The following is a 15,305-nucleotide window of genomic DNA, read 5'->3' as shown; positions in this document are numbered from 1 at the left end:
CTTGCATACAAGAGTTGTCCTTTTATCACAAAACTACTCGATGGGTAGTTTCGTGGTAAAGGGGCGTAACTCTTGTATCTACAATGCATGTGTGACGACCTCCCCCCTAGATTTCTACTTGGTATTCTGTAAGTAATTAAGAGAGAGTTAATGGAAGGTTGCGCCAATTATCATTTCGTTACTCCCTCCTCCATCAGGCAAGATTACTTGAATGAGGTATGTCTATTGAATCTGTTTGACTTGAAATGATAATTATAGGCTTAGGGTGAATTTGTAGATGAGCGAACATGATCGGATCTCATGGAAGAAGGAAGGAAAGAACAAACACATCATTATATGTACCAATTATATGTATCCAATTATTGACTTTGACTGAAATTTAACATCAAACTATTGACTTTGTTGTTGTTCCTCCTTGTGAAACGGATTTTCAATTTAATTCTAATTTGAATTTTAAATTATCAATCACATTACTGAATATATATATATATATATATATATATATATATATATATATATATATAAGAGCAAATAGTTAATAAAACATATTAAAAACACTTTGAAAAAGAGTTAAAAACATATTTAATCTGAAAAGGAAACACTTAATAAGTGGATAGTCCTTAATCCGCGGAGTTTCAAAGTAATACTTTCCTTCTCATCAGAGGGTAGGAATTAGAAAAATGAGGGATCAGATTTTGCATACAAAAGTATTTGATGAAACTACAAGTAAGTCAAAGATCTTACTTGATAACAAAAAGGGAAGCAGAGGGAATATGGTAAAGAAAAAGGTGATTTCACGTGAATGGATAGTCAGGTGAAAGGTAAGGTATCCAATGACGGTAAAATCCAAAAATGTAAATCCAAGAAAGTTAATTTAATTTTCCATTCGCTCAAGTAAAATCCAAGGAAATTGCATAATTGGAAGATGGTCCAAAATAATCCAAAAGGCTGAAATCCGTGGAATAATTCACAAATATGTACAAGGAAAAGGGGAAAAAATCCAATAATAATTAAAGAAAAATAAGATATGCTTTTAACACGGCTGCCGAGAACAAAATGTTTAATTTTATTTTTATTTCATATATATATATATATATATATATATATATTTTATGAGTGCTGTGCTTTCAATTTTTTTTTTTTTTTTTTTTTTTTGGCGAGAGCCGGCGAGGATAACAGTTTATATCAATAACAAAAGTTCCGACTCACCTTCGAAAAGGACCCTGTTTTTTTTTTTCTTTTAACGTTAATTTGCGATTAACGTTTTCTCTTGTTTTTCTCTTCTCTCTTTTTTTTATTGTTGATATTTCATCAACGGAGTTGCAACGTATCCTATATGTGTATATATATATATATTTTCCAACATATATATATTGACGTCCGTCATCTTTGGAAATGTTCCCGCAGCTGCCTTCCAATGTTTTCCGATTTTTGGTTGTTGAATTTCGGCACCAATATTTTTTTTTTTTTTTTTTTTTTTCCTCCCATCTTATTGGTCCATTTGGATCGCATGATTTTTCTTTTCGAATCGGGTGATCCTTTCGCTTCCTTTTATGTGATTATCAGCATCATTTTATATGAAGATCATCATCATCATCATCATCATCATCATCATCATCATCATCCAATTAAGTTCATCTGTTTTTTTTATGTACATATATACAATTATCGTTACACATGGAAATTCAAAATTTGAGCAAAATGGGTGAAAGTGCCTTGAAATCACACATGGCTGGCACTAAACATAAAACGAACAAATGCAATCTGTGTCAGTCAGTTAATTTCATCCCTACCACAATCTGGAATTCAGATATAAGCTACAAATCAAACTGTTTTGGATTTCGCTAGTTGCACGTTATTTTCATAACTGACCTTTAAAACTACTTCATGAAATAATGAGATAAATGATTTGATGCAGTTTTGTTACCGTGATAAATCCTAACTTCCACAGGCATTTTCAGGCAAATAATGGAAAGAACCGGAATATGCTGAAAATAAAAGAATTAAAACAACAAAATATGAAACAAATTTTTTGTATGTGTTTTTTTTAAATTTATTTTTTGTGTGTGGAGGAGATTTTTTTAACGTGAACAACAACAACAAAAAAGACTTGTTACTCTATTTTTGCAGATTCAATAATGTTTGGTAGCCATATGTATGTTTCTTTTTTTTGAAATATAGAGGGCAAAGTGGTTAGCAAATTATCTTTTACTTTAAGAGCAAAGCAAATGATAACAGTAGGAGTAGAAAAAAGTAAGTGGAGAAAGTGGAAGGAAGCTGAGGGTAATATTCAGTTACCTGGTTTAACATGAAGACGAAAGGATTGTTGAATTTCTGTCTCGACGAACGCTGCCAGGTAGCTTTCTAATAAGTCCTTATTAGTCTCACACTCTATTATGTTCCATTGCTTTGCTCCCACATTCTCTCAATGTGGTTCATTGTCACATGTGTAGTAGGGTCAACAAAGTTTAACTTTTGATTAACTATTTCATGTTTGTAACCATCTTCTCCTGTATGACCTCCAGAAGTCGGATACGACTGTTGTCCCAGGCAAAATGTATCTCTTTATTAGTGGAAGGTGGGTTTCAGCATTTCTATTTAGTGCGCGTATCTGCCAAAGACCCAGAGCGGTTGGAGGCCCCTCCCAACATTATATTTCCTTCTGTTAACAAGGGATTCATCAACATTAACTGTATACCATAAGCCTCCGATCTATCGAGGGTTCTGCCAAAAATACTCAAAACATACATATCTGCAAAAGTTTTCTCTGTCAGACATTATATGTTCCAACTTGATGCCACACTCACGGCTAATGTTTTTAAATTTCGCCATTTCATATGCCCATAGATATATGAATCTTATAATTTGTGTAATTGAAAGATGGGACCGGGAGAAAAACACCCCCTCCTGCAACGCAGTTCGTGTCCTACATTTTGGATTATGACATCTCCAAGCATAGCTTTTCCTAATTTTTTTAGATGACAAGGATGTTCGCATGCCTGGCATTCTTTCATTGTTCCAATTAGCTTCTTCTGTTGGGCGAATTGGATAACAAATTGGATTAGCAAATCTCTCGACGGAGGCAACCTTTCTAGGGCAATTGCTCTTGACATATCTAAGGCCTTTGATAGGGTATGGCATAAAGGTTTACTTCATAAGATCTCTAGCTATGGTATTGCTGGAAATGTCTTCTCAATTATTAAATCATTTCTTTCTGATAGGTTCATAAGAGTAGTAGTTGAGGGGCAAAAATCAGAAGCTCACAGTATTAATGCCGGTGTCCCTCAGGGGTCCATCCTGGGCCCAACTCTTTTCCTGATCTACATTAATGATCTTCCAAATCACATCCTTACATCATTTGTAGACATTTATGCTGACGACACTACCATTTATGGTAGCACATCTAAGACAGTAAACGACCAAGTTCTCTCCAATTCTCTCTCCTCTGATCTTGAGCACGTAGTAAAATGGGGTAAAGAATGGCTGGTTACTTTTAATGCATCTAAAACCAAGCTTCTCTCTTTACATCATCAACATTCTGATCCACATCTTGCATCATTTGAAATGAATGGCTCTCGTCTTGAGGAGGCCTCAAGTTTTGACAAGCTTCTGGGCTTGACCATTACTCCTGATCTTAAATGGAACACGTACATCAAATCTGTTGCCAAGGCAGCTGGAAAAATGGTGGGATCTTTCTATCGATCCGGTAGATATCTCACTGCTGATGCTATTCTCTATCTATATAAGATATAAGAGCGAGGTACGTCCAAGGATGGAATACTGTTGCCACATCTGGGCAGGAGCTGCTAGAAAGGACTTGGCCTGCCTTGATAGAGTTCAAAATAGACTTCGTAGCCTCGTAGGAGATGTCCTTTTCTCTTCCTTGCAACCTCTATCTCACAGAAGAGATGTTGCGAGTTTGTCTCTGATGTATCGTTATTTTCATAGAAAGTGTTCGACTGAGCTTCAATCTATGGTCCCCCCTCGCCAAACTTTCACAAGAAACACTCGTCTAGCTGTAAACACTATCAATAATCCCCCCCACTCTTTATCTGTGTTTAAACCTAAACGTAGATTCCATGAACAAAGCTTCTTTCTTAGAACTGCACGCCTGTGGAATTGTCTTCCGTTTTCCTGCTTTCCGGCTGACTACAATATGGTTGTGTTCAAGTCTAACGTAAATAAGTTCTTGATGAGCCGTTCCATATAAGTTATCAAATTTACCAAATTTTCATTACTAATGATTACTATATTGTCCAACTTCTACTGTACACTCTTTAACCCTTATCCTTAAGTGGCCTCTTGGCCTTGATAATGTGGTGATGCCTATGTAAAAAAAAAAAAGAAAAAAAAATTGGATAACAGACTCTTCAGATTGGATTTTTCGTTTAGCTACAATAAATTCAATTTTTTTCCTTTGTTTGGCTTCCTTTCACATTCTCTCAATGTGGTTCGTTGTCACACGTGTAGTAGGATCGATAAAGTTTAACTTGTGATTAACTATTTCATGTTTGTAATGTTAATTGGCAAAATAAAATTACTGAATTGAAAAATTCATCGAATTGTTTTCTTGTCTACTAGCTTGAATTTGATTGGCTAAGCAGCTTGATTCCGATTCTTTCTGTTATTTGTCCAGAAACGCCCATGAAAGTTCGGAGTTATTGTATTAACAAAACCGCATTTTTTCTATCGGCAATTAAGATTTTTTGGTTTATTATACCATTGTTTAGATATCAAATTTTATTTTGAAAACTTGAATTTTGTCTGGAAGAGGCCTTAGAAATCTTTGGAAGCCTTGAAAGGATATGGAAAATCTGTACAAACCCTGATTCAGAACTTGGACATAGGAGTCAGCATTCCTGTGCAACACTTAAAGGCTTATAATAACAACATGGTATTAAGCTACAATATTTACTAATGCAAAATTATGCTTTTTTTCAGGTGCCTTTCTTATTCCATTTTTCTTCATGCTAATTATTTGTGGTGTTCCATTAATGTACATGGAATTAGCCATAGGGCAATATACTCGACAAGGACCGTTAGGAGCGATCGCAAAACTGTGTCCACTGTTTAAAGGTAAGTTGTGGCCTGATTTACTTTAGTTTTTTATATATCTTCATAAAAATGTGCACCTTAGAAAAATGTGTTTTATTATCATGAGCAACACGTTTTCTACACCTCAATCTGAGATTAAACACGTCTCAACTTGTACCATTTTGGGTTATTTTGTGTTATTGAGTTCTCCATCACATGTTATGGGGTTCTATCCCACACATAATGGAGTCCTCCATCACATGCTCAGCAATACTTCATATGACCATCTAAATTTCATACAAAAGTTTGTTTATTCATGAAGAAATTAACGAGAGAAGTTCTATTTTGAGGTTAACTCTTCAACAAAATGTGAACTCATATTCTCCAGCAATCTCACACCCTCAATATTGTGAATAATTGTTGTGGGGTACAAATCACCCCTATTTCAGAACTAAGTGGAATCAACCAGTCCTATGAATACCACTGGTTTCAGAGACAAAATGGAGATATTCATACCATGTTTAACCGCATGGTACGAACACGTTCCTCTCATAGCACTTTAGTGTCTCCTGTATTCTTTATGATAAATACATTTTATATTTTATACGCTTTACACTACTTGTGGTTTATTTCATTTGTGACCCCCAGCACGGGTCTTAAACAACTAACGACGAGGACGATTCAAGAACTTCCCGAGTAAATGTGCAATAATTGCTTACAACAACTAAATGATGAACATTCGGGCAACGAATTCACTGTAAAAAAAAAGACATTGGAAGACAGCATTTGACGACCAAAAGGATTCAAGAAAAAAGAATGCGCGGATATACGATATAATTTTTCTCCTACACTCGGGGGAAATTCGAAACTTCAAAAGTATTTATTTTTCAAAAGTTCGGTGAAGAACAGAAAAAACTACTTCTCTACGTTGGGAAAAAAAAACAACATTCGAGCGTAAAAATCCACAAACATGGGATAAAGAACAATTTTGGAAAAGGACAACAATTCTTGCTGAAAAATGATTTTACAAAGACGTCGTCAAAAAGCCTTATCTTCTGTTAAAAAAGCTGCTAAAAGATAAACTACGAGCTGAAATAGAACTCATAAGACGAACTGCGTGGAGAATTATTATTACTGAATTAACGAGACCAAGTTTTCTTCTAAAAAGCATGTCTTGCTAATATGTCTTATGGTTAGCACTGAAAAAGGAAAAAAAAAAAAACTCCTGCAAAAGTAAATGATAAATTTTATTTCACTGGCTAAAGCGAGTATTTGCACTAATTAAAAAAAAGACGTCGGATTTTAATCCGATTAAAATAAACTTTTCACTGGTCGACGGGACTGCATGTTGAAGAAGAGAAAAAAACGATTTCGCTAAGCAGGACAAATAAAGTGTTAACAAGAAAAGGACATTCTTTTTCACACAGAGATCAAAAAGAATAACCAATATTAAATACATGCTATAAACTCTCTTTCACAGATAAGTAACTTTTCTTTTTAAAGAAAAAAGAGGAAAAAGATGTTTAGGATCAACAAGGAATTGAACCCAGTACCTACACGTTACGAAAATTGAAAAATGACAAACGAAATCTACTGCTTTCTGGATGAATGCAAACGCCGAAGTATTTTCTCAGAAAAATTGCCACACGAGGAAATAAATATATGAAAGACATATTCATTAAATAACAAGGTACGAATTTTATAAAGGGTTTTTTCTATAGAGGTGGTACTATAGGAAAAGTAAATCAACGAATTGGGTTGTTTTGTCATATTAAGTAATTCCATAACGTCAAAAAAAAAGTCAAAATGGACGAGTTTGCAAAACAAATTTTGAAAATGGTGAAATTCCAACAAAGTCAACAATTAGAACTTGAAAAAAGGTTCAGAGAAGAGCAATTGGCAATACAGAAACAAAACGAAGAGAAACAGTTAAATTTAATAAAAAGTTTTTGAAGAAAAACGAGGAAGAGAAAAGAAAGAAATGAACAGACAAATATTGGAAAAGCAGTTAGATTCAATTAAATTCTTTGAGGAAATCAGGAAAGAGATAGGAAAGAAATGAATGAACAAATATTGAAATTGAAAAAATTATATTTAGAGCAACAAAAACAGTCAGATAAAAAATGGATTTGATAATGCAAGTTTTAGTGAATAAGGACAGTGGAGAAGAAACCAGCACAGTTTTTTCCCAAAATGCGATCTGGTCAGGTAGGTAGACCTAACGTTTGAGGCATATTTCAGAAGATTTGAAAACCTTTTTAAGATTGATTGCAGTGCATGGACTGGTCGAAAAAGGTTCGTTGATTGCTATGGAAGTTAGGTACATCCGAACATAACAAATTTGTGGACTATATTTTAGCAAGAAAAACCAACGAATTGTCGTTTGACAAGGCAGTCAAACTATTAATGGAGTTATACTGTCCAAAAAGAAGCCTTTTCCATAAAAGATGGAAATGCACGAATCTTACACATAAGGAGAGTCAGGACTATACGATATTTGTGTTCATAGTTAATAAGCAGTGTGACAGTTTCAAATTGTCGTCATTAATGGCGGACAATTTCAAATACTTAATATTCACACAAGGTTTGATAGCCACAAAAGACGTCGATATAAGACGCCGTGCTCTAAATAAATTGGAATTAGAACCTGATTTGCGCTTCAGAAACTGGCTGAAGGTTGTCAGTGGTTCGTGGCAATGAAGCAAGATTCCCAAAACATAGAGGAAGCAGGTATCGCTCACATTAAAAAAATATGCTTCAAAAATAAAGGACGCCCGTCCGCCAGCAATTACCAATGAAAAGGCAAAAAGAACCCTTCACAAAATTATCAGGATAGACAAAATCCTAGGACCTCTTGTAGCAAATGTGGAGGACCTCATGGGTACAATGCATGTCAGTGCCAAAGGAAAATAATATGTGACCTATGCAAGCGAGCAGGGCACAAGGCCTCATATTGCAGAGCAAAAGTAGCAAAAAAAAAAAGCTACGTAAAAACTGCAAAAATAAACCCTTAACCAACAGAGAACATAAGGAAATACGGTGAGAATCAGAAATAAAGAAGTAAAACTGCAGCTTGATTCAGGGTCAGATTTATCTATTATACATTTTCACATGTGGAAGAGAATGACAAAGACGAATAAAGTCACAAAATTGGTAACTGGTAAAAAAAATCAATTTTGAGGGTGAGCTAGTTGTTAATGTGTCGCTAAAAAGAACAACAAAAAAGCTAAAAATGTTTGTTCTAAGGAACGCAACAAACTTATTTAAGATCGATTGGATTCAGGAATTTGAATTATGGGACTCGCCAATGAGTGATTTTTGTCACAAAGTCAAAAACCTAATGGCCGAAGCCGACAAACTCAAAAAGGATCTCAAAAATCTTTCCTAAGTGTTTTCTCCAAACAGCTTGGGATGCTGCACAAAAATAAAGGCAAGATTTGAATTGCTGGACGAAGCAAAACCAATATTCAAAATACCATGGAGCTTACCGTTCGCTTTGAGGGAAAAAATTGAAAAGAATTGGAAAGACTAGTTAACACTGGAATTTTAACCCCTATTAACAATAGTGAGTGGGCAGCCCCCACTGTATACGTGAAAAAAAAAATCTAAAGATTTATGCACAGACGTCTCGACCGGATTGAATGCGGCGTTCAAGGACCATCACTGCCCACTACCAAACCCAGACGAAATATTCACTAAGTTAAATGGCGGAAAATATTTTTCCAAAATAGACTTAAGCAAGGTGTACCTACATATACCAGTAGATGAAGATAGCTTGAAACTTTTGTGTATCTCAATGCACAAAGGACTTTATAAATTCATTAGATTAGAATTTGGTATAAAAGTAGCACCTGCAATTTTCCAACAGGTAATTGATACTTTGCTAAGCAGTTTGGATTTCACAATAGGCTTTCTGGACGATATTCTTATGCATAGTCAAAATATTGAACAACATAGAGATCATGTATTTCAAGTGTTTGACAGAATTCACATTGAAGGAAGCAAAATGCAAATTTTCTTTGAAACGAATTAAATACCTGGGTCATATCACAGATAAGGACAGGAGGAAACTCGATCCAGACAGGTGCACACCTATAAAAGACATGCCAGAACCTCATAATGTAATTATATTGCAGAGCTTTTTTAGGGCTTATGAACTATTATCAAACGTTCATTAAGAACATGCATGAATTACATGCACCATTGAATGTACTCTTAAAAAAGGACAAAAAATGGGACTGGACGCCTGAGTGCCAGGCAGGGTTTAAGAAATTAAAAGATGTATTAACGTCAGATTTATCCCTGACTCATTTCAATCCGAAACAAGAGATTCTTGTCGCAACTGACGCAAGTTCTTATGAGATTGGGGCGTGCATTCTACACAAGATGCCTGATGGGTCCACTAAGTCGATCGCTCATGTGTCAAGAACTTTACTTCCTGCCGAGAAGAATTACTCTCAAATCGAAAAGGAAGTACTAGGAATCATATTCGGTGTTACAAAATTCCACCGATTTTTACACAGTCGTAAATTTAAATTACAAACTGACCATAAGTCGCTTATAACCATCTTTGGCTTTAAAAAAGGTCTGCCAACTTACACAGCCAACAGACTGCAAAGATGGGGAACCATTCTACTGAATTACGATTTCAGTATGGAATTTCTTACATCTGTGAAGTTAAGTCGCACAGACAGATTGTCGTGATTAATCTCGAAATCCAGGGAACTGCTAGAAGACACAGTAATAGCATCATTACAAAGTGAAAAGGACTATACACACATACTATGTAATATGATTAAGGAACTACCAGTGACTTTGGAGGATGATAAGGAGGCTGAAGAAGATAGTTTCATTAAAGAAATGAAACAAAAAATTAAATCGGATGAATCGGTGGCGGAAACTTATTCTATGTGCAATGAGGTACTGTTGTACCGAGAAAGAGTAGTAATCCCAGCTACACTACAAAAGAAAATTCTAAAGGATTTTCATGCGGGACACCCTGGGGCTACGCAAATGAAGAGCCTCATGAGGTCCTACGTTTACTGGAAGAATATGGACACTGATATAGAAGGCACGGTAAAGTCGTGTAAGATTGCGCATTGGCTGCAAAAACACCCTCAATGCAATTTAGCCCGTGGCATAAAGCGGACCACCCATGGCAAAGAATACATATAGATTACGCTGGCCCACTAGATGGAAACTATTATTTAATAGTGGTAGACAGTTTTTCAAAATGGCCTGAGGTATTTCGATGTAAAAGTCCAACAATGGATTTTACAATCATTGCTCTTCACGAATTGTTCGCTAGATTTGGTGTGGTTGATTGTCTAGTGTCAGCCAATGGCACACAATTCACTTTAGCAGATTTTAAAAGCTTCTGCAATGATTACCAGGTTAACGACATAAACGCCAATCCATCATCCCCAATAAAACAGTCAGGCAGAGAGGTTTGTAGACACGTTGAAAAGAGCCCTGAAGAGGGCTAAAGGAACGCCCTCAGAAAAGGCGTTACAACAGTTTTTACAAGTTTACTGAATTAGGCAAAATGAAAGGATTCCATCGAAGATGTCGCCAGCAGAGTTAATGTTTGTGAGAAAAATTAGGCCGGTCCTTGAGAAACTTTTACCAAACCAGGTGAGACCACCAAATACTATAGTTCCTAAAAAGAGGTATTAACCTGGTGAAAAGGTATTTTTTGCAGGTACACAAAAATAATAGTACGATGTGGGAACTAGGAAAGCTCCAGAAAAGGATCGGGTGAATGGTCTACATTATTGAAGGCACAAGAAACATTTAAACCAAATTCAGAAACGTATAACTGATGACGAAAGACAACCACCTGCTGAACAAGAAAAAGTAATGGACCAGATATATGACACATTCGACTTGCTAACACCACAAGCAGCTGGACAATACCAGTTCTCCAGAAAAAGGAAAATGACCGACCCGATAGAGATCTACCCCAGGAAAAAGAGCTATACGATCATCCCAGGAGAATGAAAAGCTCGGGAGGGAGGTGTTGTGGGGTACAAATCACCCCTATTTGAGAACTAAGTGGAATCAACCTGTCCTATGAATACCACTGGTTTCAGAGACTAAATAGAGACATTCATACCATGTTTAACCGCATGCTACGAACACGTTCCTCTCATACAACTTTAGTGGCTCCTGTATTCTTTATGATAAATATATATTATATTTTATACACTTTACACTACTTGTGGTTTCTTTCATTTGTGACCTGTAGCACGGGTCTACAACAATAATAAAGTTCAAGAAATACAGAAATTTTGCCACCTCAAAATATTATTAATGTAATCGTTAATTAAATTCACAACATTTTCTGTTATCTATGACTGACTTGTCCACCAAATGTCAGTTATGAATATCAATGTTTAGTGATAAGTCCACTTGTATATAATGAGCAAAATTACCAGTAATATTAACAAACTTGTCGTTAATTTTATTTGTGATGTCCTCATCTGTGGAGTGTTTAGATATTTTCTTTGAACATGTTGATGCTTTCACTGGAAACGCAGATGTGTGCGCTGCTAAACTAAGAGAGTGGCATCAGAAAGGAAGTTATGTAGCACTGCTGGATTTGAAGAAAGCCTACCTGCAGATACGTGTCCATGAGTCATTATGGCCATTTCAGACAGTGATAATCAAGTGAAAACGATATTGTTTGACTCGTTTAGGTTTTGGCCTAAATGTAGCACCCTTAATTATGACAACTATTATTAAAACTGTTTTGATGCAGGATGAGACCACAGCAAAAGCTGCTTCAGCTTACATTGACGACATCTACGTCAATGAGGATATAATGTCTGCAGATGTGGTTCGAGCAAAACTGGAATCGTTTGGGTTAATAGGCAAAGACCCTAAGCGCCTAAAGGACGGGGTGCCCGTGTTAAGCCTAGAGGTCCATGAGAAGGGCAATACTTTGCGATGGAAACGAGGGAGCGCAATTCCAGAGTTACCCAGTGTATTGACAAGATGCATTGTGTTTTCTATTTGCGGTAAATTAGTAGGACATCTACCTGTCTATGGATGGCTCCGATCGGCAACAGGAGTGTTAAAAAGATGAGTAACTGTAGTAACCAAAGGATGGGACGACATGGTGGATGATGATTCTCTCCAGCAAATGATGGCTGAAATGTTGTCCAGAGTACATAGAAACGACCCTGCCCAGGGTGAGTGGCAAGTATCTGGAAACGAACTGAATGCATGGGTTGACACAAGTTCACTGGCTACAGGTGTCGTGTTGGAACAGTTGGGTGCCGTTGTGGAAGATGCATGCTGGCTTCGTCCGAAAAATGATGCCCAGCATATAAATTTGGCAGAACTTGATGCCACGTTAAAAGGGCTTAATCTTGCATTGCAATGGCAGGCTAAGGTTGTGGATCTCCACACTGACTCATTGTGTGTTTACCACTGGTTGACCGACACCTTCACTGGAAAGGCTCGAGTTAAGACTAGAGCTGCAAGTGAAATGTTAGTACAAAGGAGACTGGCAATAATAAAGCGTATAGTTGACGAATACAGCTTGCAAGTGGACATTACCTTAGTTTCGTCGATGCAGAATTTGGCTGATAGCTTGACTGAGGCAGGGATCTGATCCTCCACAATAGACATGCGCGGCCGTAACAGATCAATTAACACCTGACCAGATCCGTACAATACATCAGCAGAGTGGACATCCCAGAATTCGGAGGACAACATATTTTGTCCGAAGAGTGTGACCCTCAACTACAAGAGCATCAATCAAGGCAGCTATACGCTCATGTGAAGAGTGTCAGCAAATAGTAAAAAGGGAAGCTTGAGGTGGAGGACAACTAGTATCGAGTAGGAATGGATGTAACGCATTATGAGGGCAAGCATTTTTTAACCTTGACAGATTGTGGTCCGACACGTTTCATGATATGGCGCCTGTTGACACGACAGGATGCATCTAGCATTATACGACAGTTGAGAGCTGACTTTTTTGAATGTGGTGCCCCGCTGGAAATTCTGACTGATAATGCCACTACGTTTTGATGTCAAGAATTTAAGAAATTTACGCAGGAATGGGGGATTAGAATGTGTTATCGATGTGCATATTTTCCAGAAGGTAACGGTATAGCGGAGCAGTGTCACCGTACCATTAAAAGAATTGCGGCCAGGACACAGTATTCTATTCCAGAAGCTGTGTGCTGGTATAATGTGACACCAAAGGACGATGCAACACCAGAAACTGCACCAGCTAATGGGATTTACTGCTATGAATAGCATATAAAAGGAATTGATGTCACACCATCAGTGGTTAGCATTGTCAATACACCATATCAAGTGGGAGACGGTGTTTGGGTAAAACCCCCAAATGCTGAGTGCACTGTAAAATTTTGCAGAGGAAAAATAGACAAAATCATAAGTCCTAAGACCATGTTGATTAATGGTGTACAATTATATCCACCCCTATCCACCCCTGTTATACCTCTTCTGATTCTGAGGATAATGAGGAAGATCACATACACTTCAGGGATGATCCTGATCGCCTACTGCCCCTACAGGTGAGCATAGAAACACTACCTACAGAACCAGATGAGGGAATGATGGAACATACTAGTGGCAATAGTGATGAGGACGATGGACATGAGGAAGTAATACCACCAGTTCCTCATCAAAGTACCCGAGAAAGACGAATACTGCCCACCCGCCGTGATTGTGAAACACCGCCTATAACACCACGAGAGGGAATGATGAAACATACTGAGGAAGATGGAACCGAGGAAGTGATGCCTCCGATTATTCGAAGGAGTACCCGACAAAGACGGATACTGCCCCCTTGCTCTGATTGTGAAACACTGCATAGGGAACCACAAGAGGGGATAATGGAACAGACTGGTGGCAATAACGGTGGTAATGAGGAAGATGGCAATGAGGAAGTGCTTCCCCCGATTCTTCGAAGAAGTACCTGACAAAGACGACTGCCCCCCTTCCCTGTGTGTGATCATGAGATCAGGGGGGAGTGAAGGGAAACGTGCGACTTACCTAATTAGCACGTGTGCATAATTCAATGGGTCAGTCGTGGAATGAAATGAACGAAGAAGAAAGAAACAAAAATGGCTGCCTTACCTATTTATATGCCTGCAATGTGACCACCTGATATGCAAATGAGATGCTCCTGGTTGGAGATAAAAGAGGGTTGATTTTTTAGAGGGCCGTTCATTTTGAAGTTGGATTTCAAAGAAATAAGTTGAATTAGCAGAAGTACGTTTGGAGTTGAGAGAAGGTGCGTTCCGTGTACAGAAGTTGGAAGTTTGGACAAAAGTGTTAACCTTACCCAGGAAATTATTGGTGTGACGGGCGGAAGAAACAAAACTCAAGTTATTGAGTTATAGCACTTAATGTGGACGACCGCATCTCTGAGTGTAATTTTGAATGGTCTCTGAAATCTGTTAGTTTTTCACCATCTCACTGTTCTAAGTCCCAGACTTGGCTTGTGTGTTGAAAGGTAGTCATCTGGCTGTCGTGAGTTGATAGAAGGTATTCCTTCAGGTGGATGAAGGTGGATGTGTCCTGTTCAGTCGAGCATCTGCTGAAATACACCCTAGTCCAGCATGTCTTTTGCAGACTTGACAAATTCACCTTCCAGGCTGGGATGATGTGTATTGCATATATTTTTTTAGTGCCGTGATGAATTGATTCACGTTGTTTCTTGGGTGCCTTTCTGTTGCCTCATGACATCTAGTATCGTTTGTTGGCACATTAATAAGTTGTAATTGCCGTTTTTCTAAGCAGTGATGGTTACTGTTAACAATGTTGATTTTAGGACAGTTGTCATGTTGATTCGAATCTCCTGAAGTGTAACCTCAGATGGTTGTATCGGTCCCATCTTCAATGAGAATAATAGTTGTTTCTGTTCCATGAGTGAATAGCTCTGAAGGTGTGAAACCCATGTAGCTATCTGAACGCTCTGATACCAATTTGTTATGTTACAAAAATGAGCGTATGGAAGCAAAGAAAGACAAACGAGGAAGTTGTTTTAACCAATTGAGGTTCAATGTGATTGTAGCAAATGCTGTTGGTATTGTCAGGATGTGCTGGTAATGGCGGAGGTGGTGACAAGGACGTCGATCAGCTGCTTGGAGTAAGGATAGGAGTCGGTCGGCTTTTGGGAAAGGAGTCGGTCGGCTTTTTTGGCAAAGAAGGAGTCATCTGGACAGCTGCTGCAGTTGTCATCTAGGGTGAGGTCGACAACGACTGGCTGCTACTGATGCTGTGGCCAAGGC

General features: G+C 37.6%; 1 protein-coding gene across 9 annotated transcripts in view; it reads left to right on the top strand.

Annotated features, from left to right (window-relative positions):
• The window catches only part of LOC145295919 (sodium- and chloride-dependent GABA transporter ine-like), a 916,364-nt gene that overhangs the window by 385,945 nt on the left and 515,114 nt on the right, over positions 1–15,305 (top strand). For all 9 annotated transcript variants that reach the window (XM_080141768.1, XM_080141757.1, XM_080141730.1 and 6 more), the window contains one exon: positions 4,942–5,076. In XM_080141768.1, coding sequence (XP_079997894.1) covers positions 4,942–5,076 — 135 coding nt within the window. The remainder of the gene's footprint in view (positions 1–4,941; positions 5,077–15,305) is intronic.

The sequence above is a fragment of the Euprymna scolopes genome, chromosome 2 (assembly GCF_053919585.1).
Source record: "Euprymna scolopes isolate OS-2025 chromosome 2, ASM5391958v1, whole genome shotgun sequence".
NCBI lineage: Eukaryota > Metazoa > Mollusca > Cephalopoda > Sepiida > Sepiolidae > Euprymna > Euprymna scolopes.
Note: the sequence above shows the minus strand (reverse complement) of the source record. Positions and strands in the feature narration are given on the sequence as shown.